This window comes from Coccidioides immitis (assembly GCF_000149335.2).
Source record: "Coccidioides immitis RS genomic scaffold supercont3.1, whole genome shotgun sequence".
Taxonomy (NCBI): domain Eukaryota; kingdom Fungi; phylum Ascomycota; class Eurotiomycetes; order Onygenales; family Onygenaceae; genus Coccidioides; species Coccidioides immitis.
This window is the reverse complement of record NW_004504310.1, coordinates 4,184,334-4,207,692: the sequence shown is the minus strand read 5'-3', so window position 1 is coordinate 4,207,692 and position 23,359 is coordinate 4,184,334. Positions and strand designations below refer to the sequence as shown.

Genomic DNA, 23,359 nt, shown 5'->3' with positions numbered 1-23,359 from the left:
GTGCGGAGAGTGAGCGGGAAAAGTGAGGATGCGGTGATCTGCGGGCCAACTTAAGGCTTAACTAGTTCACTGGTTTAACTAGCGTTGGGGCTCCTGATTGCGGCCGGGAACTTGGGTACCCGAGAGAAAGAGGTGTTGTCTGAGTATCTCCGGAGAGAGCACAATCCTAGAACAACTACATCAAAATTACCTTAGTACGGTATAAAAAATCACGGTTAAGATTAAGATTTGCTCATTGCCTCCTCCTCCATTTCCAGTTTACTGATCTAGGCCCCTCATACAGAGTAGAAAGTACTCCATATCATGTATGATTCATTCAGACTTGGAATCCGGTACTTTGTACTCCGTAGATAGAGAGATATCCTATAGATATTATTATGATCAAGAGAATGAGGTCGATGGTGCTTTTATGTATGCTTGAATTAAAGACTGAGATACTTGACATTCTCTGTCTCTCATACCCCATCTCTCTTCATACACCTACTGACATATAGGATGTGAAAAATTGTGATGGCACTTTGGTAACAAGTCTTTGCCTTTATTAATTAAAGGTTATGAAGCAGCTGCTTGCAGAATGATTGGGATGAATTTTGCTGCATTTAAATCAGTCCCAATCTCACATGAGGAGACAGTAAATGAAGACTTGTATGCGGAATACTCGGGACGGAAGTATGATATACTAGCTAAAAATATCCTAGCGTCAGAGCAGCAAAACCTGTGAGTAGAATTTGCTTCCTCTGTTAGTTACTCGGTCTTTGTTTGCAGTCCCAGGCGGCATAGTCCCATTTAACAGAAGACAGGAGATGTTTTAAGTATTTGTACAGATTTAAAGAGATATCAATGTCCATACCTTCAAGTCTGTATCCCTAAAGAACACTTTTTATTATAGACTGTATGTCAGATTTATTCTGTCCCGAATTTGCTGCGTTGGGTTTTTGGCTGGTGTGCATATCAAGCACCTCTCAAGTCACCAGAGGGGGACAATTCAAAGGACTTCAGGCACTTGTTGACACACCAGAGTACTAATCACTGAGCCAAAAGAGTGGAAAACACTCTCTGGATAACACCACGGCTTGACCAGCGACTCATTTTCTGACACCCAGATTAAAATAGGATTACCTATATAGATTGCCGTCACGCCGTTAGTTACTTGGAAGAGCTGTGTCACATGACTGATTGATAAGATAAGACCGAGAGTCGATCCGCGGAAAGCAACTTGAACGGCAGCTTGGACGGAGCAACGCGCAGGACCACCGCGATCAAGGCTTCGGACTTGTCAAGACAGCAGGCTGTTTAATTCTTATCATCGCAGAATACCTTTCTATCTATCTATCTATATATATAGCCGAAAGGATATTTGTCTGCAGTCGAACGGCAATCCCCGGACCCCAGACAGCAACGGGACTCGCAATGGGTAAAGCAATTCCTCCCCGCCCCGCCCTCCGCCCGCTCCCACCCACTCTGTTTTCGTCCGTACTTAACGCGAACTTAACTAAACAAACAAATTCCCAGACCGCGACGGCGACTCGGAGATGGTCTCTTCTTCCTCTCCCTCCTCCACCACATCCAACAACCAACCCACCATCCCACAAACACCCAGAAACACACACAGCGCCGCAGCAACGTATGCTCCAGCCAGCCTCTCCCCACCCGCCTCCCAATCTAAACTACCACCCATAGCCGGAATGAGCTCAACAGAAGATGTTCTCGCCACCCCCAGCGCCGGCGCGAGCGGAGCTGCGTCCACCCAAGCTCCGGGGATGTCATCATCAACAATGTCCGCAGCCGCAGCAACGGGGCCAACGACGACGGCGACCACAACGTCCACAACATCGACCCCTGCCGAGGAGGAGCTAATCCGCAACGGCCCACCAGGAGCGTTATGGAACACCCAGCAAGCGCAAGAGGACTATCGACGGGAGTGGGAGAATGTGCTCGATAAAGATTTCAATCTAGGTTCGTGAAAATGTTTCCCAAAATCACATACATCCTCCGCCTTCATCACCACCATCTTTTCTCTCCCCACCCCCGCCTCAATTATTCAATTTAGTATCAAAATTGCTAAACAACAACGGGCCGGGCGTGCAACTTCCCTTTCACACAGATGCATTTGGAGACCCGTTTGATGAACGAGACATGGAGATGAAGTCATGACCCTAAACCGAAACTCTAATAATAATCCTTTTGTTCTCCTTTTTTTACGCGACTTTTGAGGCTCAAAAATGGCGTCCTCGGCGCAGGAAGTTTTACGTGGCTTAGGCAGCACTCGGATCGTTTGACAGTTTATACACACATAGCATACGGAGTACTGTCGTGCTTGTCATTTACCCAAAAAAAAAGAAAAGAAAGAAGAAAAAGACCCTGTGAAAGTAGTTGTTTAACATTGCTCATGGTGCTTGGGAGCATTCTCTGTTCAGCTATTCAAGCCTGTCGGGGCTGTTCCACGCACACTAGAACACCTGCAGAGTCAGTCCAGAAACGATGCTCTTATCACCTCTGCAAAGAAACAAGAATAATATCTGGATATGAATTATTGTACTCCGTACATCAACCCTAGTCCCTGGACCAGCCAATCAGAAATTCAATGGATACTTATAAAACATACAAACACAAAAAAAAAAAAAAGAGAAAAGCAGTTGAAATAAAGACAGGGAATATGATGCTTGTTGCCTGCTGTCAATCCATACTTGCATGAAACCTGGTATCAATCAAAGTAAAGATAAATAAAAACTCGCGACTTTTCCGCCATTTGAAACATTTTAACATTAACAGTGCTGGCTAGAACGTGCGACAGAAAAAAAAAAAAAAAAAAAAAAAAAAAGAAAATTAAATACATACATAGCTATATTGGGAGAAGGAGAAAAAGAACCCAACCATACCGGAGTGGACTGTTGCAATAATACTCCCAGACCTGCCCGAACTGCCAGACCGATAGATAATAACTAGGGGAAAAAAATGGCCGACGAACACTAGCTGGGAATAAAAATTCCAGATGGAATCAGAGGAGCCTAGAGCATTTAACACAACCCTTCAACAAAAAAAAGGAGAAAAGAAGAAAGATCCAGTTTGACGGTGGAAAAGATCACTTCTTGAACATGTAATGGCCGTATATCCCACCAACGTCACCGACACAGACCGGGATCTTCCTCATCCCCCACCAGCGCGCACCCATCTTCCACGACCGTCGACCGTCGTCTCGTGGCATCATCTTCATTTCGTTCGGGTTTGTCGGCGGCTCGCGAACGTACCACCCTCGTCTTCCCAGGTCTCTCACCACCCAGCCATTGCGTGGACTACGCTGACGCAGAGGAGTGATGATCCGCTCGGTCAATTCGATGACGTGCAGCGGATAGCTTTGCGGAGTCACAAGGAGGCATGATTTAGGATTGAGAAGCGTCGCTTGCGTCAGGTGTGGATTCTTGGTAAGGTCGAGATAGCGCAGGGCTGGGCGAACCCATTCGACATCCATCTGGTGCTCGTTAGAGAGAGGGAAAGGCCTGAAGAACGAATTGATATCGTCGATGGTGATGTTAGCCGAATTGAGACCTAGTTCCTCTACATGCTTGGAAAGTTTGAGAAGCATTGGCATCTGTGCAGAGGTGATTCTGGCGCCACCAAGGTTGAGGGAGCGTAGCGTAGGAGTGAGGTGTGGCAGAAGGGTCTCGACGTCCTCTTCTTCGAGAATTCTGTGTCTTGAAGCATCTGACATCAGGTTCAGATACACAAGCGTGTCAGTGACGGCAGGATGGGTGGTCAAAAATTCAACAACCTCAGGTCCCGTCAGCCGCGTGCATCGTGACAGGCTCAGATGCGTGATTTGGGCGCTCTGGGGAATCATAAACAGCGTCTTGTTGGTTATTTGCGTGTGGGCAACGTCAAGATGGGTTAAATTGATCAATCGCGGCAAGAGGGCCTGGAAAGCTTCGTCTGGAAGGCTGGTGCATTCATGAAGAGACACTCTCCGAAGCGTACGGAGTTGGGCAGGGAAATTTGGATCTTGCGTCACTGCACCGACGAAACCGGAGGAGAAGGTGGGTGACGAGCAGCCACAGAAGTCAACTGCTCGCAGGGTGGGAATGTCGGAAAGGATTTTGCGTGTGACATCGCCGTTCACGTCATCTTCAACATGTTCTTGCAGAAGCAATTCTTTCAAATTGGGAAGCAGGTTCAAGCATTCCAGCAACGTCCTCCAGGTAAGGTTTTGGATCTCGACATTCATCTGCTGAGTTCGACCCAGTCCAACGGAAGAGAAATGGGAGAAGTCGAGCCGTCGAACAATGGTGCCAAGGGATGGGTACTGTTTAATGTGGTTTAATGCTTTGGAGAAGATAATTGAATGGGGAATGGTGATGTGTCTATATAAGACACCGAGGGTAGCAGAGTGCAGCGTACGGGAAGTCAAGAGACATGATATCAAGTCGACATTCCGCGGCGTGTATCCATTGGGTGGGATATCCAAAGCCAAATTAGAGATTATCTGGTCTGGCGTTTTCATCAGCATCAAAAAAAGAGTCCTGCTGCGTGGATAGACAGTGCATACCGAGGATCTCAGCGGGAAGGTTCTCAATCGGGGCACGCTGCCATTCCTTGGGTGGCTGTTCTTTTTCCTTGACGGCCGGCGCGGGCTCTTCCGGAGTCTCCTCCCACGCCCAGCCCCTCGAGCGATGGACACCACCTAAGATGCGAAGGTCGCTGTAGCTCCGACTTGCCCTCCGGCCTCCAAGGCGGATCTGCTTCCACCCCAGAAATCCACCGCATGGGCAGCAGAAATCTGGGGTCTGTGTCGGGCTTTGGACGTTGAGAGCCGTTTTGGCGGAGCCGGAGTGGTCGCCAGTTGGGGCGCTTTCCTTGTCGACGAACGATTGAGCGATTCCTACGCAGGAAGAAAAAGAAACAAAAAAAAACTTCAGTGGCATGTCCCGGAGATGATTAGGTGGAGAAAGGGAGATATAGGCTGGGGAAAATGTCGGGTACCGACCTGTGCTTTCTTCTTCGATGGAGCCGAGCGATTCACGGCGAGAGCTGCTCGATCGAGAGTTGGAGTTTGATCCTGATGAGGTGCGTCGAGAGGGGAGGTCTGATTTGTGAGAGTCGATGTCCATGCGGTCGGGGCGAGGCGAGTGGAGTGGGCAAACATCGGCTGCAGGCGGCGGAGGATCCATGGTGGGTGGGTGGTGGTGGTGGTGGCCTGACACGCTAGTATTAATACATATATATAAAGGGCCGATGAAGATCCTCAGTTAATTATAACCGACAGCAAACAGCACACAATCACTCATTCCAAGAAGATGCAAGCGGATTGGACAAGACAGGGGGAGGAGACACGAGCGGAAGCGGGATGGATGGGCGGGTAGGGATACGCAGGCGGCCAAGTCGCCTCCCTGCAGCCCAACTGCGCGTTGCGACATGCCTCGACCTGTTTGCAGCTACGGGAATCATGCCAGCAGACTCGCCCGGAAGAGCACGGTGCAACGGAGAGATAGGATGGCGAGCATCAGCAAAATTAAAAATGGGTACACACCTCGCTATTTTGCCTTTTTTTTGCCCACCAGCAGCTTTTGACGGATCCGGAGCTTCCTATATGCAACTTTTGCGACGAAAGCGATTATGGACCGGGAACCCCGTGTAGCGAAGTATCCAGGGAAGACGGCTCCACGGCAGAGGTTGAGGAAGGGAAAAGAAAAGAAAAGAAAAGAAAGAAAGGCCACGTTTTGCTCGAGAGGAGAGAGTAAGATGAGGCGCGGAGGAAGATTTGTTTGGCGGTGGAACGAGCAGAAAGCGCCGGGGGAGAGTTTAGTCACGCCCAGGCTCGGCGACAGGTTCTTATGCTCAGCTGTTCCTTGAAACCCACTGCGTGTCCCCCCGGTGGCGCCCCAAAAAAAAAAAAAAAAAAAGAAAAAAAGAAGAAAAAACAGAAAAAAAACAAGCACTGGCAAACAAGGTACTCCGGACAGGGTGGTTGGCAGGGTCGTTGAGCTACAGTTCGCTTCATTTTTTTTTCCCACTCCGTACGTACAGATGATCATCTACCGTACTCCGAACTTTTGTACTCCATACTCTGTAGTACGTGCATACATACATTTGTGGCTACTCCGTAAAAGCTGTGAAATTCAAAGTTTCTCCATGTTTTGCTATGGAATTATGTATGGGATGATCAGCAATTGCCATCGTCATGCCATGGAGCAATGTGCATCACGCACACCGGCCGGCGGCGAAGACAACTAGTTACTCCGCTGCCAAACAAAGTGACTTTCTGTCTCTCCTTTTCCCCCCTCCCCCTTCAGTCTTCATTTCTTTTAATAGATTGAGTGACTATAACTCCGTAGAGGAGAAAGCAATGGATTTAAGATGGAGAGTCTTTCCATGCTATGAAAAGAATAGGAAGATGCAGTCGTGTCAGCTTTTCCCTGAGCACAACACAGATGGCCGCTCTCTGCCCCTCTTGTCCCTTTTTCCTTTCTCTGTTTTTGCTGTCTTTTTCCTTTGCTTTTTGGAGACTCTCTCTTCTCTTTTTTCTTTCTTCCTTTTCTTTTCTTTTCTTTTCTTTTTTGTATTTTTTTTTTTTTTGGGTGGCCCAAAAATTTTCTGCCAGGCGTGGGCGGTGGGGATGTTGCATCATGTGTGCATTCAAGGCGCGGTCTTGGCACACGCTGGTATAACCTTACATAAGCTACAGCCAATCAGGATGCAGCTACCGGCGAGCTCCCAAACCCTAATTCCCCAATTCGGGTTTTCATTATGTCACGAAACTCAGCAAGAGCGCGATGACAGCATAGCAGCAGCTGCCGAATCGAGGGCGGAAAACAAGCTTGCCGATTGCCTCAAGACAGCAAACAGCCCGGGAATTGTGCTTTCCCCGACAATGCCGGCCGACTATTTGAGGTACTTGACCACATCATTCCTTCTCTTCCAGCTCTGCTCTTTTCCGCCTCTCAACCCACAACTTACCCAAAAGGAGCCTCCCATCGCTCTCCCTTTTCTTGGGACGGGTACGGAGTAACCCCAGAGTAGTTCCGAAACAGGACAGCACAGTTGTGTTTTCCAGCGTTGCCCTCCCCACCCGGACCCACCTGCTGCGCTTCTATGAGTTCCGCGGGGTTCCAGACTGCTTCCCCGTGACCAACCAGCGCGCTAGGACTTTCTTCGGCGTTCAACCGCCGCGCTTCGGCTTTTGCGCCCTTCCCTTCTCTCCTCTCTCCCCCTGTGCACTGTACTCCGTAGAAGAGGGAGTATATCCGTAGTCCATACTCCGTATTCCTCTCGAGATGCAGGAAACCCCGACGCGGATGGGCCGGTGGAAGAGCTCTCTCGACGTGTCTTGGCTGGACTTGAGTTCGTCCGTCGCGCGGTCAAGCTGCGAGAGCCTTTTTTTAAGGCTTGTTGAACTGGCAGGTTACCCCGAGATCTGGGGCTTTGATAAAAAAAAAATACCCTCCCCAAGACGGAGCATAGTAGGATTTAAACTCCCCATATTTTTGGGGTTCGAACCCAAAAAAAAAAAAGAACCCCTAGCTCCTATCCCTGCATTCTGTGGGGAAATGCCGGTGACACGCCCTGGAATCTTGCTCTGTGTGTGTGACCAGGGTCCAAATCCACACGCCAGCCAACACCGAGCGACGGAGTACAAACCTTCTTCGTGCCTCTCTTCCTCCCGACCCGTAACATGGGAGGGGGTCATGTGATACATTTTCACGACCGCCGCCCGCCGCTTTCCGCCCCTGATCGTCAACATGCAATATGTACCTCCTCGGTGCTCAGGGGCTAACTCAGCTCGGCTCAATCGAGTGGACAAGGGGTTGACTGAATTCCACCCGCACATACGGAGTACGGAGTGCAGAATACGGGATATATATATATGTATCATCCCTTCAAGCACGGATTGTTAAGTCTAAGAGTGTCCGTCGGGACTCCGAAAGAAATTGACATGATACTCATGCCAAAGATGCAAGACGACTCCGGGAGCTCACAAGCAAAGTGCATTAACGTTGCTATCTAGTACACCCCCACGCCAGCTAACTTATGATAATTTGGAATTTGAAATGTCTCGTCCTTGGCATGGGTTCCATGCGCATATACAGCATACCTCGACAGAGATCGCTTCTGGCCCAAAGGGAATTCGTCTTTCGTCGTTCTGTTATGTTTCTTATTTGCCTATTCGATATCTGAGAAATATTCTTTGTTCTTTGATAGTTCGAGCGTGAGACGACCCAAGCCTTGCTGGACTACACGCAAGTGCAGCCACTGTGAGCGCCCTGAGGATGCGCGTGAAGAAAGCAGACTCCACTACCATTTGCATGTAGGATTCGAACCCATGTCACTTTTCGGCTCAATACCTTTAACAAATATCCTTGGTATCAATTCTTTGGAGCATTCTGTACTACTTCATTGGCGGCCGCCGGGAGCATATCTCTCCGCACCAGTTCCGCGACGACATCAATGATCCAGTCTTGGCAGTTTTTCATCTGACCGCGTCTGGCCGGCGCCTAGAGGAAATCAATCGAACAACAGACATGCGTGTTAGAATACACCAAGTCAACGTTGATTTCCAAGATTGTTGGCCCATACCTGCGTCCCATCTTCATTGACATGATTCAAGCTCCCGCCCAGCGCCACAACACCGATAGCTACCTTCTCTAGTCGATCGATAGGCTTCACCTCTTCTCCATACTCGGCCGCGTCCGCATCCACATCCGCATTCGCATGAATGTGTTTCACCAGGGCCTCCTCCTCCTCCTCCTGCTCCTCCCCTCCCTTCCCACCCGTTAATTCACCGAGCTCAAGCAAACTGAAATTCTTTCCCACCGAGCCAAGCTTATATCTCCGCTGCACGGCGTGCGTGAAGCCCGCGTAGACGCTGCCTTCGACGTGAACTCTCTTGCCAATCTCGGGACACGACGGGTGCGCGACAAAAAGGGACCAGTGAGCGGGGAAGAGGGGAGAGTGGTCCACAATGAGAGACAGAGGTGCCATTTGACATACGGAGTATACCATTTAAAGTTGGGCTCATAGCTTTTGGAAACGTGGACGAAGGCGAATCCCGGGGAAGAGATAGAGAGTGTGTGATTCGCAGCGTGCCACCGGAACGGGCCGCTTGACCTAAGAGCTCTGATTGGCTGTGGAGTGATGAGTAACTAAGAAAGGGCGCTAATCTAAAACGGGCTTAGGAGAGGGTTCTATCTGCTTGCAAACCGACGGAGCGACGGAAGAGGAAATTCAACGCTTGAATGCTCATTAGATATGTAGGTAGCTTCTCCCGCACAAGGTACGCCGATGCTGATAATCCATGATCCACATGCAGTGGTCGAGTCGTCCATTTTCCATGACAGAGCACGGAAGCCCTTTTTCTTTTTTTTTTTTTTTTTTTTTTTTTTTTTACGCCATTCTTGTGCTCGAGACTGCATGCATTTGCCAAAAAAAAAAAAAGAAAAAAAACGTGGAGAAGAAAGAACAATCAACAGTACGCCCGAATCATTAGAATTCGGAATTCAATGGCCATGTTACGAATGGCTGGCTCGTGAAAGGTCCTCTACACGTTTCAAAGTTCGACCAGGTTGCTAGTCGTTGGGTATGCGTGCGAACATGCGAGATTGTCTCTGCTTCGAAGTGTAAGAGGGGCCCCAAAGGCTGTCGTCGGAAATGGGTGTTCGTTGATAGTCTTCATTCAAGGGCTTTCAGTCATACGTTTGTTTTGTGGGCGTAACGCGACGGAACTCCACACTTTTCATTTCCAAATGCCTGGGCACTACCTAATGTATTTCCTTCGATGACCAATTACTGTTGGCCAATATCACCGCGGGATCACTATAGCTCCGGTGCCCGGTGCGTCAGCTCATGGTCGTCGTGGTGGCATCTATGAACTTTGCACAATCTCGCGAACTTTGTCAGGAGCTTTGCGCGGCACCGGCATCAGTACTGCAATGAATCTTGGCTCCGAGGTAGAGGGAAATGAGCCCATCAGTGCGCTGCTAAGTGTGGTGGATGACCCTCAAATGGCAAACAAATGCCAAGTAGTCAAAAGCTAGACAGGCGATCAGTACTGAAACGTGAGGAATGAGGAACTCCGGGCTCCACCCAATCCATAGGACATCGTCATCATCATCACTGTCAATCTAGAATACAGTCCGGCTCCATTTTTGACGGCCTTATCAGCAAAGTCGAAAACAAAGCTGTCAGTCAAAATCTATAGCCGAGGTTGTTAGATCCAACGCTGTGGAACGACAAGGGCTTCTCGTTCCTGCTCGGGTGGCACATGATGAACGGTAAGATAGCAGCTAGATGCGTTTGCCAGACAGCACATGCGGATCTCGGCTGGATTGATTTGGACACGATGAAACAGCAACACTCAGACGATCTCATCGAAAGCGTCAAATCATCTCGGTCTTGCAAACTGGACATTGCGCAGTACGTCCAGTGAGCCAAGGGTCGATGCATGTCGAGTGGAACATATGATTGCAGGTCAAGCGTCTGACCATGCTGTCTTCCTGAAGGGCATCCAAGCAGATCGCACAATAGTCATTTGGGTTGGCGACGTCTTGTCTTTGGCTCTCAACCAAGTTCTGTTAAAATGACATCAGCGGGGCACCATCGGCGCAATAGATTCGCGAATCGAAAATCCCACTCATACCTCAGACAACCCAGAATCTGTATTCGTATTCGAAACGCCATTACGTGCTCGATCTGGTTGATCCTTGGCGATGGTCGTCTTATTGGCTTCACTAGAATCACCAGCAGCCGGGCGTGCACTATCTGCAGTCTTTGGCTGAACAATACTGCAGTGCTTTGTCATCCCATACTCAATTACGGGAAATAGATCATTCAGTTCTTCCAGTTTTATAACTTTCGCATGCCATGTTGGTTGTCCGGGCGTTGCTGCTTGGGGCAGAGGCGTCAAGGCCGTGGCCCCCTCGCCGCCCCGAATTGCATGGTCACCAGGCCTCTGCTGCTGTAGTTCTTGACGTCGACGTTCGTGGTTCCTCTGCCGATATTTGAGAATCATGTAGAAAAACCTTCAAACCGAATTTAATCCGTTAGTCACCCGACAGGAGGTCTTAAGAAAAGGTTTGAAATAATAATATTAAAATGGCGGGACCCATACAGTAGGCCCAGAAGCAAAAATCCAAAGATGAGGATGCCGATCAAAATATATATCATTCGGTCTCTCCCATCATGAGTCCGGCGACCCATCTTTTTTTCCCTTTGGTCGACAGTTATCAGTAATAGCACTGATCCGGAGAAAGATGAGCTATCGCTGTGGCCGCGTGCGGTCCTCTGTACGACCCATAGCAAGCCCGGATCCAGATGGGCACGCACGATATTGCCGCTCTGGCTGCAAGAGAGTTGTCATGCAGAGGGGCGGGCGACCGGGGATAAAATATATGCTGCCAATCAAGACCGAGGAGTAGCGTTAAACAAGACGCAAATAGCTAGCCCCAGATTTCTCCAGATAGCCCCAGGCCATCAAGCCCCAAATTTCGACATCCGACAGGGATCGAGAGTAACATGACCCGTCGTACTCCTCAGGAAATATTTTCACGGATCGCTACGCGAGTAGTCGCATGGGTCTGATCTGGGTGGGCAGTGCAGCAGATCCGACGAGAAAGGGACGCTTTGGACTATCCCCGTCCTACATACGTACCTGTGCCTCTAGGGGTGCGAGATGATCAGAACGAGTCTGGCAGCCATCATGTGTATGCATTTTTGAGACACAAAGATGCGGGGATCGGAAGGATGATCGAGCGACTCTTAAGATCTAATTACACATGGTGTGGGTGTCACAAAAAGCTTCGAAACTCACTTTCGAGGCGTCCACAGCCGACCGAGGCCAGAGCCATTTGGATTCACTAAGGCTTGTCACGTTCCCCTCGTCGAGGATATTCTGGCCTCAAAACTTCCTATCGAATCAAACCGCAATGCTGCCACTACAATCGTGGATCGAATTAGGTACCGCACCATCTTCGTCGTTTTCTCATGGCAACCGGAGAAGAGTTCACGATGAAAACCACACAAAAACATTCGGATCAGTTAATAACCAGAATATCTGCGAATAATCCTTAATTGTCATGAATCACGTCTAACCTGGGTATAATCTAATATTAAGAGAGAAGCCACTAGCAGCCCATTCCCGACAATCACCAGAAACATGCACAACGCGACACCCAACGCCCAGAACCCTACCCATGGCTCGACCATTGAAGCTTGAGAGAGCCAATCGAGCCTCACTCTATGAAGGATATTCTGGATTTTGATGCTGGCCAGCTGGGTTGAGATTTACCATGTGATTATTATGCCGTTCTCCTGGCAGGTCAGATCAATTGGGAATTATCTCTTCATAGGACTTGTGGCTTAAAGCAGAGCCATCCACCAAGGAAATCCACACGCAAACACCCTCAGCCCCTTCTCACGGCAGTAAAACAACATTGAAGATGTTTCTGATTCGCTGTACCCCTGTCCTACCGACTATAGAGATACAAAGGAACGTAGTGGCGTGGCGGGCCGTGGCGGACGCGATGCTAAACGCCGGCTTCTCCTTCCCGATGATATCTTTTTGGGAGTATCAAAAGTTGGAGTCGATATTTCTTCGGCAAAAGTGACAAGCTTTGCATCATCCCAAGTGACAGTCTTCGTTCCCGATTTCGGTGAGGGGGGAGATGCATCCATCATTTTCAAATACGTCTCGTTCACGGTCTTCATGACGAGATGAGGCAGTTTTGCACCGGCCTTATTCTGCTTGGTATTCGACTTGGTCGTGAGAGCGAGTTTTTGTGTGTCAGTTTTCTGAGAGAAGATGAATTCCGTGCCCTTTGAGCGGCGGAGCGGGATTTGATCTGGAACTCGGGGAACAAGTCGTCTCTTCAGTGACCTTCCCCGCTTCCTAGGAGACGGAGAAGGAGCTGACTCTTCTTCATCCTTGCTGGTTCCGGCTTCGAGCCCATTTTCTTTACCCGTTTCAGGTAGAGGAGATGCGGGCGCCTGTAAGAGCTTGGAAGGCGATCTGTCCCGTATCATCGAAGTTGGGGAGTTCTTATCAAGGTGTTCGAGGGCTCGACGGGCCTTGAGCTTGCATGGAGATCGAGATAGTTTTATAGATGCCCTTTTCTCGGCTGCTTTTCTTGCCGCCAATGCATTGTTTGTCGTTCGCTTCGCTTCGGCTTCCGATAGGAAATTGGAAAGCAGTTCAACATCGTCTTCTTCAAGAAGTGGTTGTCTCAGGAGCGATGCAATCATTGAGGGCTTTTTAACTGGAGTTGAAACGTTGTCCACGCGTAGTTCATTAGATTTCTCCGAAATATTCGTCTCTTCGGTTTCTGTTGCCAATTGCTGGCTGTGTATGTCACACTGTGACTCTGTAGATTTCCCGGGCGTATCTTCTGCTTCGCAGCTCTCTTCACCGCCGTCCTCAACAATATCAACACTCGCCATCCTGTGGTCTTTAGTTGTCCCCTCTTTCATGACGTATTTGCGCCGCGGCGTGAAAATATTCGTCTCCGATCGTGTTTCCACAAACGAGGCCCCCCACGCGGTCTCGTCGGATTTAACACCTTTACCAGTACACAGCTTCTTCACAGCACGTCGATTACCGGAGCTCCTGGCCGGATTAATCTCTTCAAATAGTTCATTCTCATCAATATCCATTGCCCCCGCACCCGTATCTCTCGATTTCGCCCCTGATCGAGAAATACCCATCGAAGGTTGGAGTCTTTTCCAAATCTTATGAGACTTAGAACGAGGGCAGACCGGAGTCGCTGGCTTGCGGTCCCAGAGTCGAGCTGGCTTCTTAATCATAGGCCTGGGCGTAAAGCGGAATTGATCAGTGCACGTAGTTTTCTCAACGTCGTTGATTGTAAACCTGGAGGGCTGGCTATAAAATGGAAATGACCCAAAAGCGCATGAGTTTGCGCCGGGTTTTAGCAGTAGTTAGCTGACTTTGGTCTTTTAGATGGTCAAAAGTATGAGGGGACTCCAGGATGGGAGGAAGTAGCCGCGCGGCGCCGCTACAAGCGAGTGAAGCGATCTATGCTCTAAGAGTAGGGGACAAGCGGAATGGAGAAAATGGAAGACACGTACCATTTTCGAGGGTCCATGGAAATACGCGCCATCTTGCTGGCAGCCGGAAGTCGCAAGATATTGTCGCAAGCACTGCAGAACAGGTGTGCTCACCATATGTGAAAAAAGAATTAAGGAGAAAAGTGAGAGTGAAAAGCAGGCGTTGGGGGAGGCAATTCACAGATAGAATATAAACTAACTATATCATCCAAGATGAATGGATAACCAGCTATTTTATGACTGAGAGAATGTTGTGGTATGGATGCATCGACCGCGTGAAGGGCCTTTTTTCACACGGGGCTCTCCTATTTCAACGCTCATTTCACGGCGGCTTGGCATGTTGTCATCTGCTGGCGGGCTTTCGGTTGCCGGGCCAACATATGGGTTTCTTATGTCAGCACCATGTGATTGGACGGAAAGATGAAGAAGCGGAAGTAAAGGAAGCATGAACTGGGACAAAGGGCACTTGAATCTTGATTTTCATTTTTCTTAAGTTCTTTTGCAAAGAGCCTGCTAATGGGGCTTCAGAAACGCTATTTGAAAAGCAAAAAGGTAGTCTACAATCAACGCTCCTATTGATGCTGGAAGACTGAAGCTTCTTTCCATCTGGTGTTTGCCTGTCCTATGTACGAAGTCTTCGCCTCGGGCCCGCTGCGCCAGTCATCCAGGAGATGGAGACCGGCTAGTGCTGATTCTATGGATGCAGTTTCTAGGTCAATCGAGGATGCTAAGTCCTTTTCCGTCTGGGCCTTTTGCTCTGGGGCTATGATCCGTCTGACAGTGAGCGCGGCATGTATGTGGGGGACGCTGGAGCTGTTTTCGGTGAGGTAGCTATCGTTCCATGCTGCAAGATCCTGGGACTTCGGGAGGAGAGTCTCGAACTCTGATGTCACGATTTCTTGAACTTCGGCCGGGAGAGGTTCTGAGAGCTCGTTGAGAGTCTTGCGGAATCGAGCAAGCTGGACGTGCAATGTAGGATCGGAGGGATTAATGGCCTGGGCAGCAAGCAGACATTTGAGAGCCAGGAGGTATTTCTCTGCAAGAATCCAAGTTAGTCGTATTCAAATGACAATGACGAGGCTCGGATGCATACTTCTTCGAATGTAAACTTCATATCCCGCGGTTTGCACTTCGATATTTTTGGGCGACATCTCCAACAATGGGTCCAAAAACTTCAATGCATCCTTCATTGGATCGGATGTGCGTGCAAGATTGAGGCCCAGTGGATCCGTGTCATCCTTCCTGGCATCTCCACCGCCGCCTGTCGTGGCGGCCTTCCTGGCCTTCGTCTTTTCAGCCTCGACCTTTTCCAGCTTTTGCTGTTCCTTCTTGGCTTTCTTTAGAGCCTTTTTCCTCTCTGAACTGTCTGCATGTCCATCAAGACCGTTTGTCCCCACTGGAATCGGTCCATGCGCAAGGTCCGGTTCATCATGCAACAAAATGTAAGCCTTTATGGCGCCGAGGGCTGCGCGCGTGTAATATGGGTGTGATCGTAATTGGTCCTCCCATCGAACCATATCAACGTACGCTCTGATCATACCTTTTCGTAAAGAAAACCCATGGAAGTCAAATTGATCTTCTTGCCAAATGTCGAAAATATTGTAAACGGAATGGAATCTTTTCAGTGCAAGTCCTATCTTCCTCTGGCGTAGGTATGACTCAGCATCCTCAGTCAAATACCAAACGCACTGCATCTCAAGAAGGTCACCAAGTGGACCAGCAGTTTCGTTGCGTGTAAATTTGCTCATAGTATCGATTGCCTTCTCATTTTCATCGTTTCGAAGTTGGTACTTGGCTGCCTTGCTGTTGATGTACCGATCCTTTTCATCTAGCGACCGTGCCATATCCATAACCTCTGAAGCTTTTGGAAGGTTGCCATAGTGCTTCCATATTCTCGCCTTGGTCATGTGATAGTCAACGGAGGTTGGAGATAGTTTGATGGCTCTGTCAATATACGACATGGCCTTTTCTAGATCACGACTAAGGTGGTAATTGTAGTGCTGGGCGAGGAAATAATATACCGAACATTCAAAGGTAGAGTTATCCCCATTGTTCTGCTCTGTAGAGCCATTAACTTGACTGCTGAAATTTCCCGCTGCATATCCTTCCACAAGCTCCTGGACGGTGTCGCGTTTCCATGAATTGGTGTATAAGGACTTAATGTTAGCAAAAGTCGAAGGTATAGCTTTTCTCAACATGCGTTGAAGGTACGCGTCTCCAGCTTGGCGAAAATCATCCCCTTCAAGAAATTCCAGCGGTATGCGACGTGGTGCGTCACTTCGCGGATATTTCTCCACCCAGTAATCATAAACGGCTTTTAAAGATGCGTGATCCTTCTCATCAATAGCCTTTGCTTTCAGTAAAGCATCATAATAGTGCGAATCTTCAGGGTTCCGTTCCAACAATGCCTCATATGCAGCCACAGCCTCGTCGTTTCTGCCCAGCTTTAAAAGGTAATCCGCCCGCATCTCCATAACGGCTAACACGTCAAAGCATTGATTACCGACTGCATCGAGGTGTTCAAGGGCCTTTTGAATATTTCCGGATTCCGCGATTATGGAGTTCTTATACAGTATAGCTTCTGAGTGTTCCATATCAGTTCTCGGTGGTGGGGTCTTCAGAGTCTCCTCATAAGTTGTCAAAACATTTTCTGCCTCGCTTAAATTGCCTGAAAGATGGTACGCGATTGCGAGCGCAGTCCAGTTCTGGCGAAAGCCGGGCTTCTGCTGCAGCATTGCTGTCCGGCTTTGTATATATCCCTGAAAGTCTCTAATTTGCGTTTGAAGAAATGCCAAATCTCTCTGGATCGGCTGGGACTCCGGCTCGAGTTTCAGGGCATATCGGTACGCTTTAATCGCTTCATCGTAGTTTTTCTCGGCGCGATAGAGCAGGCCGTAGACATGCCAACAGATATGGGACTTCATGTCGTTCTTTAGAGCTGTTTTGGCCAACGCAAATGCTTCTTCTTGTTGGCCTTGATAGCTGATCATCAGCGCTTTCATTGCTTGTGTGTCTCCATGGTTGGGGTTCTTGCGGAGGATCTGTTCGGCAGTCTTGAGCCCTGCTCGGCGTTGTTAGTAATGGCTCTGTCCGGATCATGTCTGGTATTTTCCTCCTCACCAGGGAATCGCACCTTTCTTATATTGTTTATTTTCACAATGCCGCACTACCTGGCGGAATAATGAGCCATCTTTTGAACTCAATGGCTGAGGCATTGTGCTGGAGGCTGTCGCCTGGTGTGGTGGAGGGAAATTTTGGCCGGAGGTGCACAACGGAGGAGAGGGCTTTCAGCACCTTGATGAAGGGGGGAAATATGAAACTGTTGTAATGGGGCCAATAGACAGGCAAAAAAATACACTTCACAACTATCAGTTTACTAAAATCCGACACTGATTGGCACCCTTGGATTTCCTGGTGGTTCTCTTTCGACTTGCACTGCGCCGTGCGGTGATTTCAGGTGGTTGCCCACTTAGAGTCGCAAAATAGTTTATCCGCCCTCTCGTCGTGGACAGCTATGTAATCTGCAGAAACTAAAAAAAGATTACGGAGTACAGAGCACAGAGCACATACATACAGAGTAGACTTAAGATATACCCTTTCATGATTGTAGAGAGTCAATTACTTATATCTTGATTGCATGCTTTTCAGTGAGATGGAAACAAAGTATATACAGTGCTCTTATCTTACAGTCATGGGAATTTCGGGATCTGCTCCTGCTCCCGTTATGGGAGAGCTGCAAGCCTTGAGGGCGTACAAAATGGAGTGCATGACCTGCGGATTCTCGCATACCCCACAGCAGGAAACACATCATGCAGAAATCATTTTGATGGACGGAGAGGAGACCAAGTGCACTGGAGGAGGGGCACATCTGCAATGATTTCCCCGCTCAAAATCGACCCATCCAGAGATACTCATGCCCCCAGCACCCCCCCCCAGCAGCATTACCCTATTAGATTAGGCTCATTTGCCCTGATCCTGTTGTTCTCGCCATCGATTTAGTGCATCTTCCCACCCTTCAAAGGAATTGCCACATCGTTCAGTAACCATTCCCCAGGTCCGAGAACGTATGATGGTCTCCACTCCTCGCTCATTTCGTATTAGCATGGCCAACGACTCTGTCCGCGCCTCTCTGGGGAAGAATCTCGCCGAATACGGATCCAGCCGCTCATCCACGAGTCTTTCTCTATCTTTAGCTGACTCAACCTGTCGTAGCACAAGGTCGGGATCTTCGGGGTCTGGGCTGGTAGCAACACCGGCGCAATAATTCAACACGTCTGAACGTACTTGCCAAGAGGGAAACAGTACTTTGTTTTTGAATATCTCGCAGTTCTCCGGGTCGATCTGGGTCTTGTTGGCGAAATCCGTCTGTCGGGCGGTAGTGGAAGCCGGGTCAAACCCTTTGCGCGCCGGTGTTACGAGAGCATTCAGGTTTTGGGTAATGGAGTCGTCAATTGTTGATCGTGAAATTCGGAGGAAGTCTGAAAAAGGTACGTTGAGGCAATCTCGTTAGCCCAACTGCGGTCTCGCATTGGAAAGCGGGTGGTACAGTACATCGACAGGTTCCTCGGGGACAATCACCCACCTCTTAACGCACGCTGGTTAAAGCAGAATTGAGGTGTCAGTGTTGGCCTCGTTGTCGATGGCCGTGACATCGTTTTCTGTGAACGAACCGGCTCAGTGGCTGGTTGCGATCGCTTTGCCCAAAACAAATCCAGTTTTCGGAACGGTTGTGGCCGAAGGCTTCAATTATAGAAATAACTTTGAAATCTAGGTCAATGCCTGCGTTTGGCTATAGGTAAAAAGTATGTAGAATATGATCTAGGATACCTGCAACGGAAGACTTCATGGTCGCCGCCCCGTTCGTCATCCTACGGAACTTCGAAGAAAGCATCCCGATCACGTGGGGGCGCATCTCATGGATGGATCGCGTCTGCGGTTCCAAAGTGAGGACCACCCACACCGAAGCAAGATGATGACGGAAAATCACGATGCAGCAGAAAGATTCCCTAGCCGCTTTTGACCTTTCAATCCACACAGACAGCATTCCCTTCATCATCAACTACCCAACTCCCAAACTTGCGTTGACCCTGTCACGTGATATACACATGTGGATGCGTTTCTAGAGTGCAGCGGGGGGCCAGGAAAGCTTCTCCAACGATTTTCACGCATTTCACGCATGTCAACAGTGCTGAGATTGCTTCGCTAATGTCGCAAAAAAAATGCGCTGGCTGCTTAACAGTCCGTGGTGCTACGAGAGCGCATATCTATTGCAGGCCGGGAGTCGAATTACAAACAATGCTTCTGGAAGGCACTTCCACCCGATCAAGTGAGAACCTACGGCCCTACTCTGGGAGTCTGGCAGAAACGTATCTAGCCTCTCGGAGCACAAATGCCCATCAACAAGTTCCGAGTTATGAAAGTTCCATTGGTTTCGCGGAGGAGGACTGCGACCTTCGATAACATTGAAATGGTTGGCTACTTGTCCTGGCAAGAAGGCAGCCAACAAAGGCATGGCCTTTTAAACGATGCGCGCCCTCGATCCTTGAGTACTTCGCATGATATTGGGGGATCGTATCGGGCTTGATGTCGAGTAGCGGACCAAATGATGAGTATGAGACCTAAGAGAAATACGTTGCAGAGGCTTACCTTACGGGCACCACACTCAATGCTTCTCATCCAGCACCCACCTGGATATTGAGTTGCAATATCTTTTGAGGAACTCCACTACCCCCCTTCCCGTTCCTATCCCCCTTGAGAACTGCACTCTCGTTCGTTGCCTTGAAAGTATCCATCTTATCGTTTTGCCATAGGGGGAAATACGACCTTGGTATTTTATGCTGACTAAGTCCACCACCCAAGTCTTGGCGCCGAGCGTTTTCTCTCCAGATCACCGAACTGCTGAGGAAACGCCAGACATCAGGGCATCGTGTCTTTCCCTTTGCACCCGCATACCCTTCTTTAAATAGGGGAATCCTTTCTTGTTTGCATTTTAAATCCTCAATCTTACACGATTGTGGTGTTTTTAGAGATATTTTTTTTGGTTCTGCGAGTTTTTATCACTACTATACTACTACATAATCAATCTGAACATTGTGGAGAGCTCAAGCTGCTGTGCCAAAGGCATCTGTTCAGCTCCACGGCCTCATTCTGATTTTACTTACTTTCATTGATTATCATTTATCTAGCATAGTTGTCTCGCTTACCTTTGCTTGGTTTTGCCTGATTTTTGTCTCACGCTGTCCTGCCTGGTCTTCATTGCCCTCAACTCAGCCTACACACTTGACATTAAACCGTTTCTCCTTTGTTGATTCAGTGCATTGTTCCTGTACTTTCTCCCCTTAAATAATATCCTCTGCCTTTGGAGCCCCACTGAGGCTACTCCTTCGAAAGGACACGAATACGTCAAACGGTTAGCGATCTTGGGTTATATTTATCATGCCTGAGCTAGCCGAAGTTGCCCGGATTGTTCATTTCATCCGGAAAGAACTGGTGGGAAAAACGGTCTCCAGTGCCGTGGCAAACCACGACGATCTCATATTCGGCAAAGTAGGCACGTCTGCCCAGGAATTCCAAAAGACTATGCAAGGGAACAAGATTATTGGAGCTGGGCAACAAGGCAAATACTTCTGGATGATCATGTCTAAACCCCCGCATCCGGTCATGCATTTTGGTATGACCGGTTGGCTCAATATCAAAGGCGTAAACGGCTGCCATTATCGCGCCAAGGAGGAAGAGGATGATGGACCGTGGCCACCGAAGTTCTGGAAATTCCAGCTGGTGATGGACGATGACAAGAAGACTGAAGCTGCCTTTGTGGATGCTAGGAGACTCGGCCGTGTCCGGTTGGTTGACTGCCCTGGAGAAGAAATCAGGTCTCACACGCCACTCAAGGAGAACGGTCCCGATCCTGTTATAGACAAGGGAATTGTCACAGAATCGTGGCTCAAGAGCATAGTGTCTAAGAAGAAAGTCCCTATCAAGGCCCTTCTCCTGGATCAGTCTATAATAAGTGGGCTGGGCAACTGGATGGCGTATGTGTATAAATTCAATTTCTTATCGAATTTGTGATTGAAAATGGCATGAAGGCTAACAAATATATCAGTGACGAGGTTCTTTATCACTCACAAATTCATCCCGAGCAAACGAGCAATACCCTGGACGATTCACAAATTCGGGAGCTAAACTCTGCAATTCATTATGTGTGCGCTACATCGGTCGATCTCCTTGGTGATTCCGCTCGCTTTCCTGCAGATTGGCTGATGCACCATCGATGGAACAAAGGCAAGAAAGAGCCGTCAAAGATGCTAAACGGTGATCCCGTAACTTTTATCACGGTTGGAGGCAGGACTAGCGCCATAGTGCCAGCAGTTCAGAAAAAGACGCATCCTACCGCCACAAACGACAAAGGGGGAAACGCCAAAGAGGATGTCGACGATGGATCTGCCACGAAGTCGCGATCCAAGGGCCGTGGAAAAGCTACTGTTAAAGAAACAGATGAGACCACAACCACTAATGGAAACAAAAGGAGTACCCGAATCTCAAAGGCTTCTTCGGTCAAGGCCGAGGAAGAGAAGAACACCGAAGGGAACGACTCGGCAGCGCAAACTCCAAGCCGAAAGCGCAAGGCTCCAGCCGTGAAATCTGAAGCAGCTGAGAATGCAGCGGGAATAGCCAAAAAGACCAGAGGTAACGCCACGAAGGAAGCTCCGTCTACAACGGCACCCTTGAGAAGAGGGCGCTCAGCTGCCAAAAAATAATTGGCTTCTAAATCGGAGTTTAGTGGCTTCATTCCTGGAGGTGACGGTCGGCGTTTGGTGCCGGTTCAATATTTCACAAACCATGTCGCGGTATCATGCAGTGGAAAATAAATTTTCAAAATGCTCAGGTATTATTGCCGTACGACAAGATTGAAGAAGATTAGCAACAGCGAAAATAAATTCATATCATCGTCAAAAGAACAGTATATCCGGGTATCTCAGTGCTATTCAAACCATCATTCCATTTAACCTCCGATAAAAAACTCCGTAATTTCCATCGCCATTTTCCCCTTGGCCCAAATCATCCATAACGGCAAAGAGCACGCTCTCCCACCACCCCCCAGCGAATTCTTGTTCGCCAAAGACCTCTGCCCAACAATCAGCCACTTCTTCTCTCGGATTCTTAAACGCTCCGCAACCCAGAGCACCCAACACCAGTCTCCGGTGCCCATTCACTGCCGCAGTCCTCAAAACGACCCTCATTTTCTCTTTAGTAAGTTCTCTGTCCTTCGGGCTCCGATACTTTTGTCTCTGTGACTCCTTCGAACCCGGTGGTGCAGGTCCCATTGTCACCTTCGGCGCACACAGCGCGGCAACGCTAATCGCGCTCACAATGGGTAAATTCGCTGGCATATCGAGCGGCAGCAGCTCGTGGCCGTCCTCCAAACTCTTGCGTATCACCAACACGGTGGGGGAGTATATGGCGCTCAGTTCCGGAATAGGATAATAGCGCAGTTTGAGCGTGAAGCTGAGGCTGCTTCGGTAGCAGATGGCTTCTTCTTGTGCGAGAGCGCCGCGCTTCCAACCTCCGCCAGCGTTATAGGCATTGGCCATGTTGAGAACGCAGACGGGTCTCTTGTCGCGGACGGTGACGTACTTGGCGCATTGGGCTAGACCGATCGCTGTGTCGAGGGTGTCGGAGTTGAGGATGCGGATTGGGGTGCGGGGGAAGCGCGGGGAGTATTTTTGGTCGAGATAAGGAGGGTCTGTGTAGAGATAGCCCTTTGCAGGGGCGTGGGGAACGGCGGAGAGGATATTGGGCAGAAGGGCGGTGGTTTCACGTGCGACGTGAATGAGGGTCTGGTGACGGGGTATGGACGCAGGCATATAATTGCCGGAGAAGCTGCCGCTTCTTGACGTCGGCGCTGGAGTGGATTCCCAGGAGATTGCGGTAGATTGGGTGGGTTGAACGTCTTCCATTCGATTCGAGTCTGACTCGAGAGCTGCCATCTCATCGCGATCCGGCTTTCGAATTGACGGATACGTAACGGCTGCTTGCTTTTGGTCCTGTCCAAAGTTTAAGACAGTCTGGACCATTCTCCGGCCAGAACGATCCGACGTCATGGTATGGAGATAGAGGGAAAAAACGTGGTGCTCGGCTCAACCGTGCGGCTTCTTCGCCAACGAGACATTGCGTTGCGAACTAAATAGTCGGACAGACTGCTGCTAAGCCACACGTCGTCGTTTTGAGCCGCATAGGCAGCCACGGGCTTAAAGGCGCCAAGGAGCTAAGCCCCGGCTGACTAATGGCTGCTCCTAAACTCTATGCGAAACAGATG

The 23,359-nt window shown here is 49.2% G+C and overlaps 11 protein-coding genes across 11 annotated transcripts; 2 read left to right on the top strand and 9 right to left on the bottom strand.

Moving 5' to 3' along the window:
• Positions 1 to 1,268: 1,268 nt before the first annotated feature.
• On the top strand, positions 1,269 to 2,343 carry CIMG_01616 (uncharacterized protein). The gene is made up of 3 exons (XM_001247844.2): positions 1,269 to 1,414; positions 1,513 to 1,956; positions 2,105 to 2,343. Exons 1-3 carry the CDS (start codon positions 1,411 to 1,413, stop codon positions 2,152 to 2,154), a joined length of 498 nt encoding a protein of 165 aa, XP_001247845.2. The 5' UTR covers positions 1,269 to 1,410; the 3' UTR covers positions 2,155 to 2,343.
• Positions 2,344 to 3,071: 728 nt separating this feature from the next.
• Positions 3,072 to 5,670, bottom strand: CIMG_01617 (leucine Rich Repeat domain-containing protein). The gene is made up of 3 exons (XM_001247845.2): positions 4,979 to 5,670; positions 4,541 to 4,873; positions 3,072 to 4,482 (listed from the first exon to the last, which is right to left on the bottom strand). The coding sequence occupies exons 1-3, from the start codon at positions 5,160 to 5,162 to the stop codon at positions 3,083 to 3,085; spliced, it is 1,917 nt and encodes a 638-aa protein (XP_001247846.2). The 5' UTR covers positions 5,163 to 5,670; the 3' UTR covers positions 3,072 to 3,082.
• A 957-nt stretch (positions 5,671 to 6,627) lies between these two features.
• CIMG_01618 (uncharacterized protein) lies at positions 6,628 to 7,687 on the bottom strand (the record flags this gene model as incomplete). The annotated part of the gene is made up of 4 exons (XM_001247846.2): positions 6,628 to 6,670; positions 6,949 to 7,208; positions 7,249 to 7,364; positions 7,630 to 7,687. The coding sequence occupies 4 exons, from the start codon at positions 7,685 to 7,687 to the stop codon at positions 6,628 to 6,630; spliced, it is 477 nt and encodes a 158-aa protein (XP_001247847.2).
• Positions 7,688 to 8,097: 410 nt separating this feature from the next.
• CIMG_01619 (uncharacterized protein) lies at positions 8,098 to 9,048 on the bottom strand. The gene is made up of 2 exons (XM_001247847.2): positions 8,566 to 9,048; positions 8,098 to 8,483 (listed from the first exon to the last, which is right to left on the bottom strand). The coding sequence occupies exons 1-2, from the start codon at positions 8,989 to 8,991 to the stop codon at positions 8,355 to 8,357; spliced, it is 555 nt and encodes a 184-aa protein (XP_001247848.1). The 5' UTR covers positions 8,992 to 9,048; the 3' UTR covers positions 8,098 to 8,354.
• Positions 9,049 to 9,335: 287 nt separating this feature from the next.
• CIMG_01620 (uncharacterized protein) lies at positions 9,336 to 11,493 on the bottom strand. The gene is made up of 3 exons (XM_001247848.2): positions 11,096 to 11,493; positions 10,625 to 11,006; positions 9,336 to 10,556 (listed from the first exon to the last, which is right to left on the bottom strand). The coding sequence occupies exons 1-3, from the start codon at positions 11,182 to 11,184 to the stop codon at positions 10,365 to 10,367; spliced, it is 663 nt and encodes a 220-aa protein (XP_001247849.2). The 5' UTR covers positions 11,185 to 11,493; the 3' UTR covers positions 9,336 to 10,364.
• A 335-nt stretch (positions 11,494 to 11,828) lies between these two features.
• On the bottom strand, positions 11,829 to 14,309 carry CIMG_01621 (uncharacterized protein). The gene is made up of 2 exons (XM_001247849.2): positions 14,065 to 14,309; positions 11,829 to 13,858 (listed from the first exon to the last, which is right to left on the bottom strand). Exons 1-2 carry the CDS (start codon positions 14,094 to 14,096, stop codon positions 12,457 to 12,459), a joined length of 1,434 nt encoding a protein of 477 aa, XP_001247850.2. The 5' UTR covers positions 14,097 to 14,309; the 3' UTR covers positions 11,829 to 12,456.
• Positions 14,310 to 14,552: 243 nt separating this feature from the next.
• CIMG_01622 (N-terminal acetyltransferase catalytic subunit) lies at positions 14,553 to 17,438 on the bottom strand. Its single transcript, XM_001247850.2, has 3 exons — positions 17,177 to 17,438; positions 15,137 to 17,104; positions 14,553 to 15,079 (listed from the first exon to the last, which is right to left on the bottom strand). The coding sequence occupies exons 1-3, from the start codon at positions 17,256 to 17,258 to the stop codon at positions 14,616 to 14,618; spliced, it is 2,514 nt and encodes an 837-aa protein (XP_001247851.1). The 5' UTR covers positions 17,259 to 17,438; the 3' UTR covers positions 14,553 to 14,615.
• A 212-nt stretch (positions 17,439 to 17,650) lies between these two features.
• On the bottom strand, positions 17,651 to 18,809 carry CIMG_01623 (caffeine-induced death protein Cid2). The gene is made up of 2 exons (XM_001247851.2): positions 18,626 to 18,809; positions 17,651 to 18,521 (listed from the first exon to the last, which is right to left on the bottom strand). The coding sequence occupies exons 1-2, from the start codon at positions 18,693 to 18,695 to the stop codon at positions 18,004 to 18,006; spliced, it is 588 nt and encodes a 195-aa protein (XP_001247852.2). The 5' UTR covers positions 18,696 to 18,809; the 3' UTR covers positions 17,651 to 18,003.
• A 645-nt stretch (positions 18,810 to 19,454) lies between these two features.
• CIMG_01624 (uncharacterized protein) lies at positions 19,455 to 20,210 on the bottom strand (the record flags this gene model as incomplete). Its single annotated transcript, XM_001247852.2, has 3 exons — positions 19,455 to 19,661; positions 19,731 to 20,045; positions 20,205 to 20,210. The coding sequence occupies 3 exons, from the start codon at positions 20,208 to 20,210 to the stop codon at positions 19,455 to 19,457; spliced, it is 528 nt and encodes a 175-aa protein (XP_001247853.2).
• On the top strand, positions 20,017 to 22,001 carry CIMG_01625 (formamidopyrimidine-DNA glycosylase). The gene is made up of 2 exons (XM_001247853.2): positions 20,017 to 21,074; positions 21,146 to 22,001. Exons 1-2 carry the CDS (start codon positions 20,479 to 20,481, stop codon positions 21,798 to 21,800), a joined length of 1,251 nt encoding a protein of 416 aa, XP_001247854.1. The 5' UTR covers positions 20,017 to 20,478; the 3' UTR covers positions 21,801 to 22,001.
• Positions 22,002 to 22,028: 27 nt separating this feature from the next.
• On the bottom strand, positions 22,029 to 23,144 carry CIMG_01626 (TIGR02452 family protein; the record flags this gene model as incomplete). Its single annotated transcript, XM_001247854.2, has 1 exon — positions 22,029 to 23,144. The coding sequence occupies one exon, from the start codon at positions 23,142 to 23,144 to the stop codon at positions 22,029 to 22,031; it is 1,116 nt and encodes a 371-aa protein (XP_001247855.2).
• Positions 23,145 to 23,359: the final 215 nt, after the last annotated feature.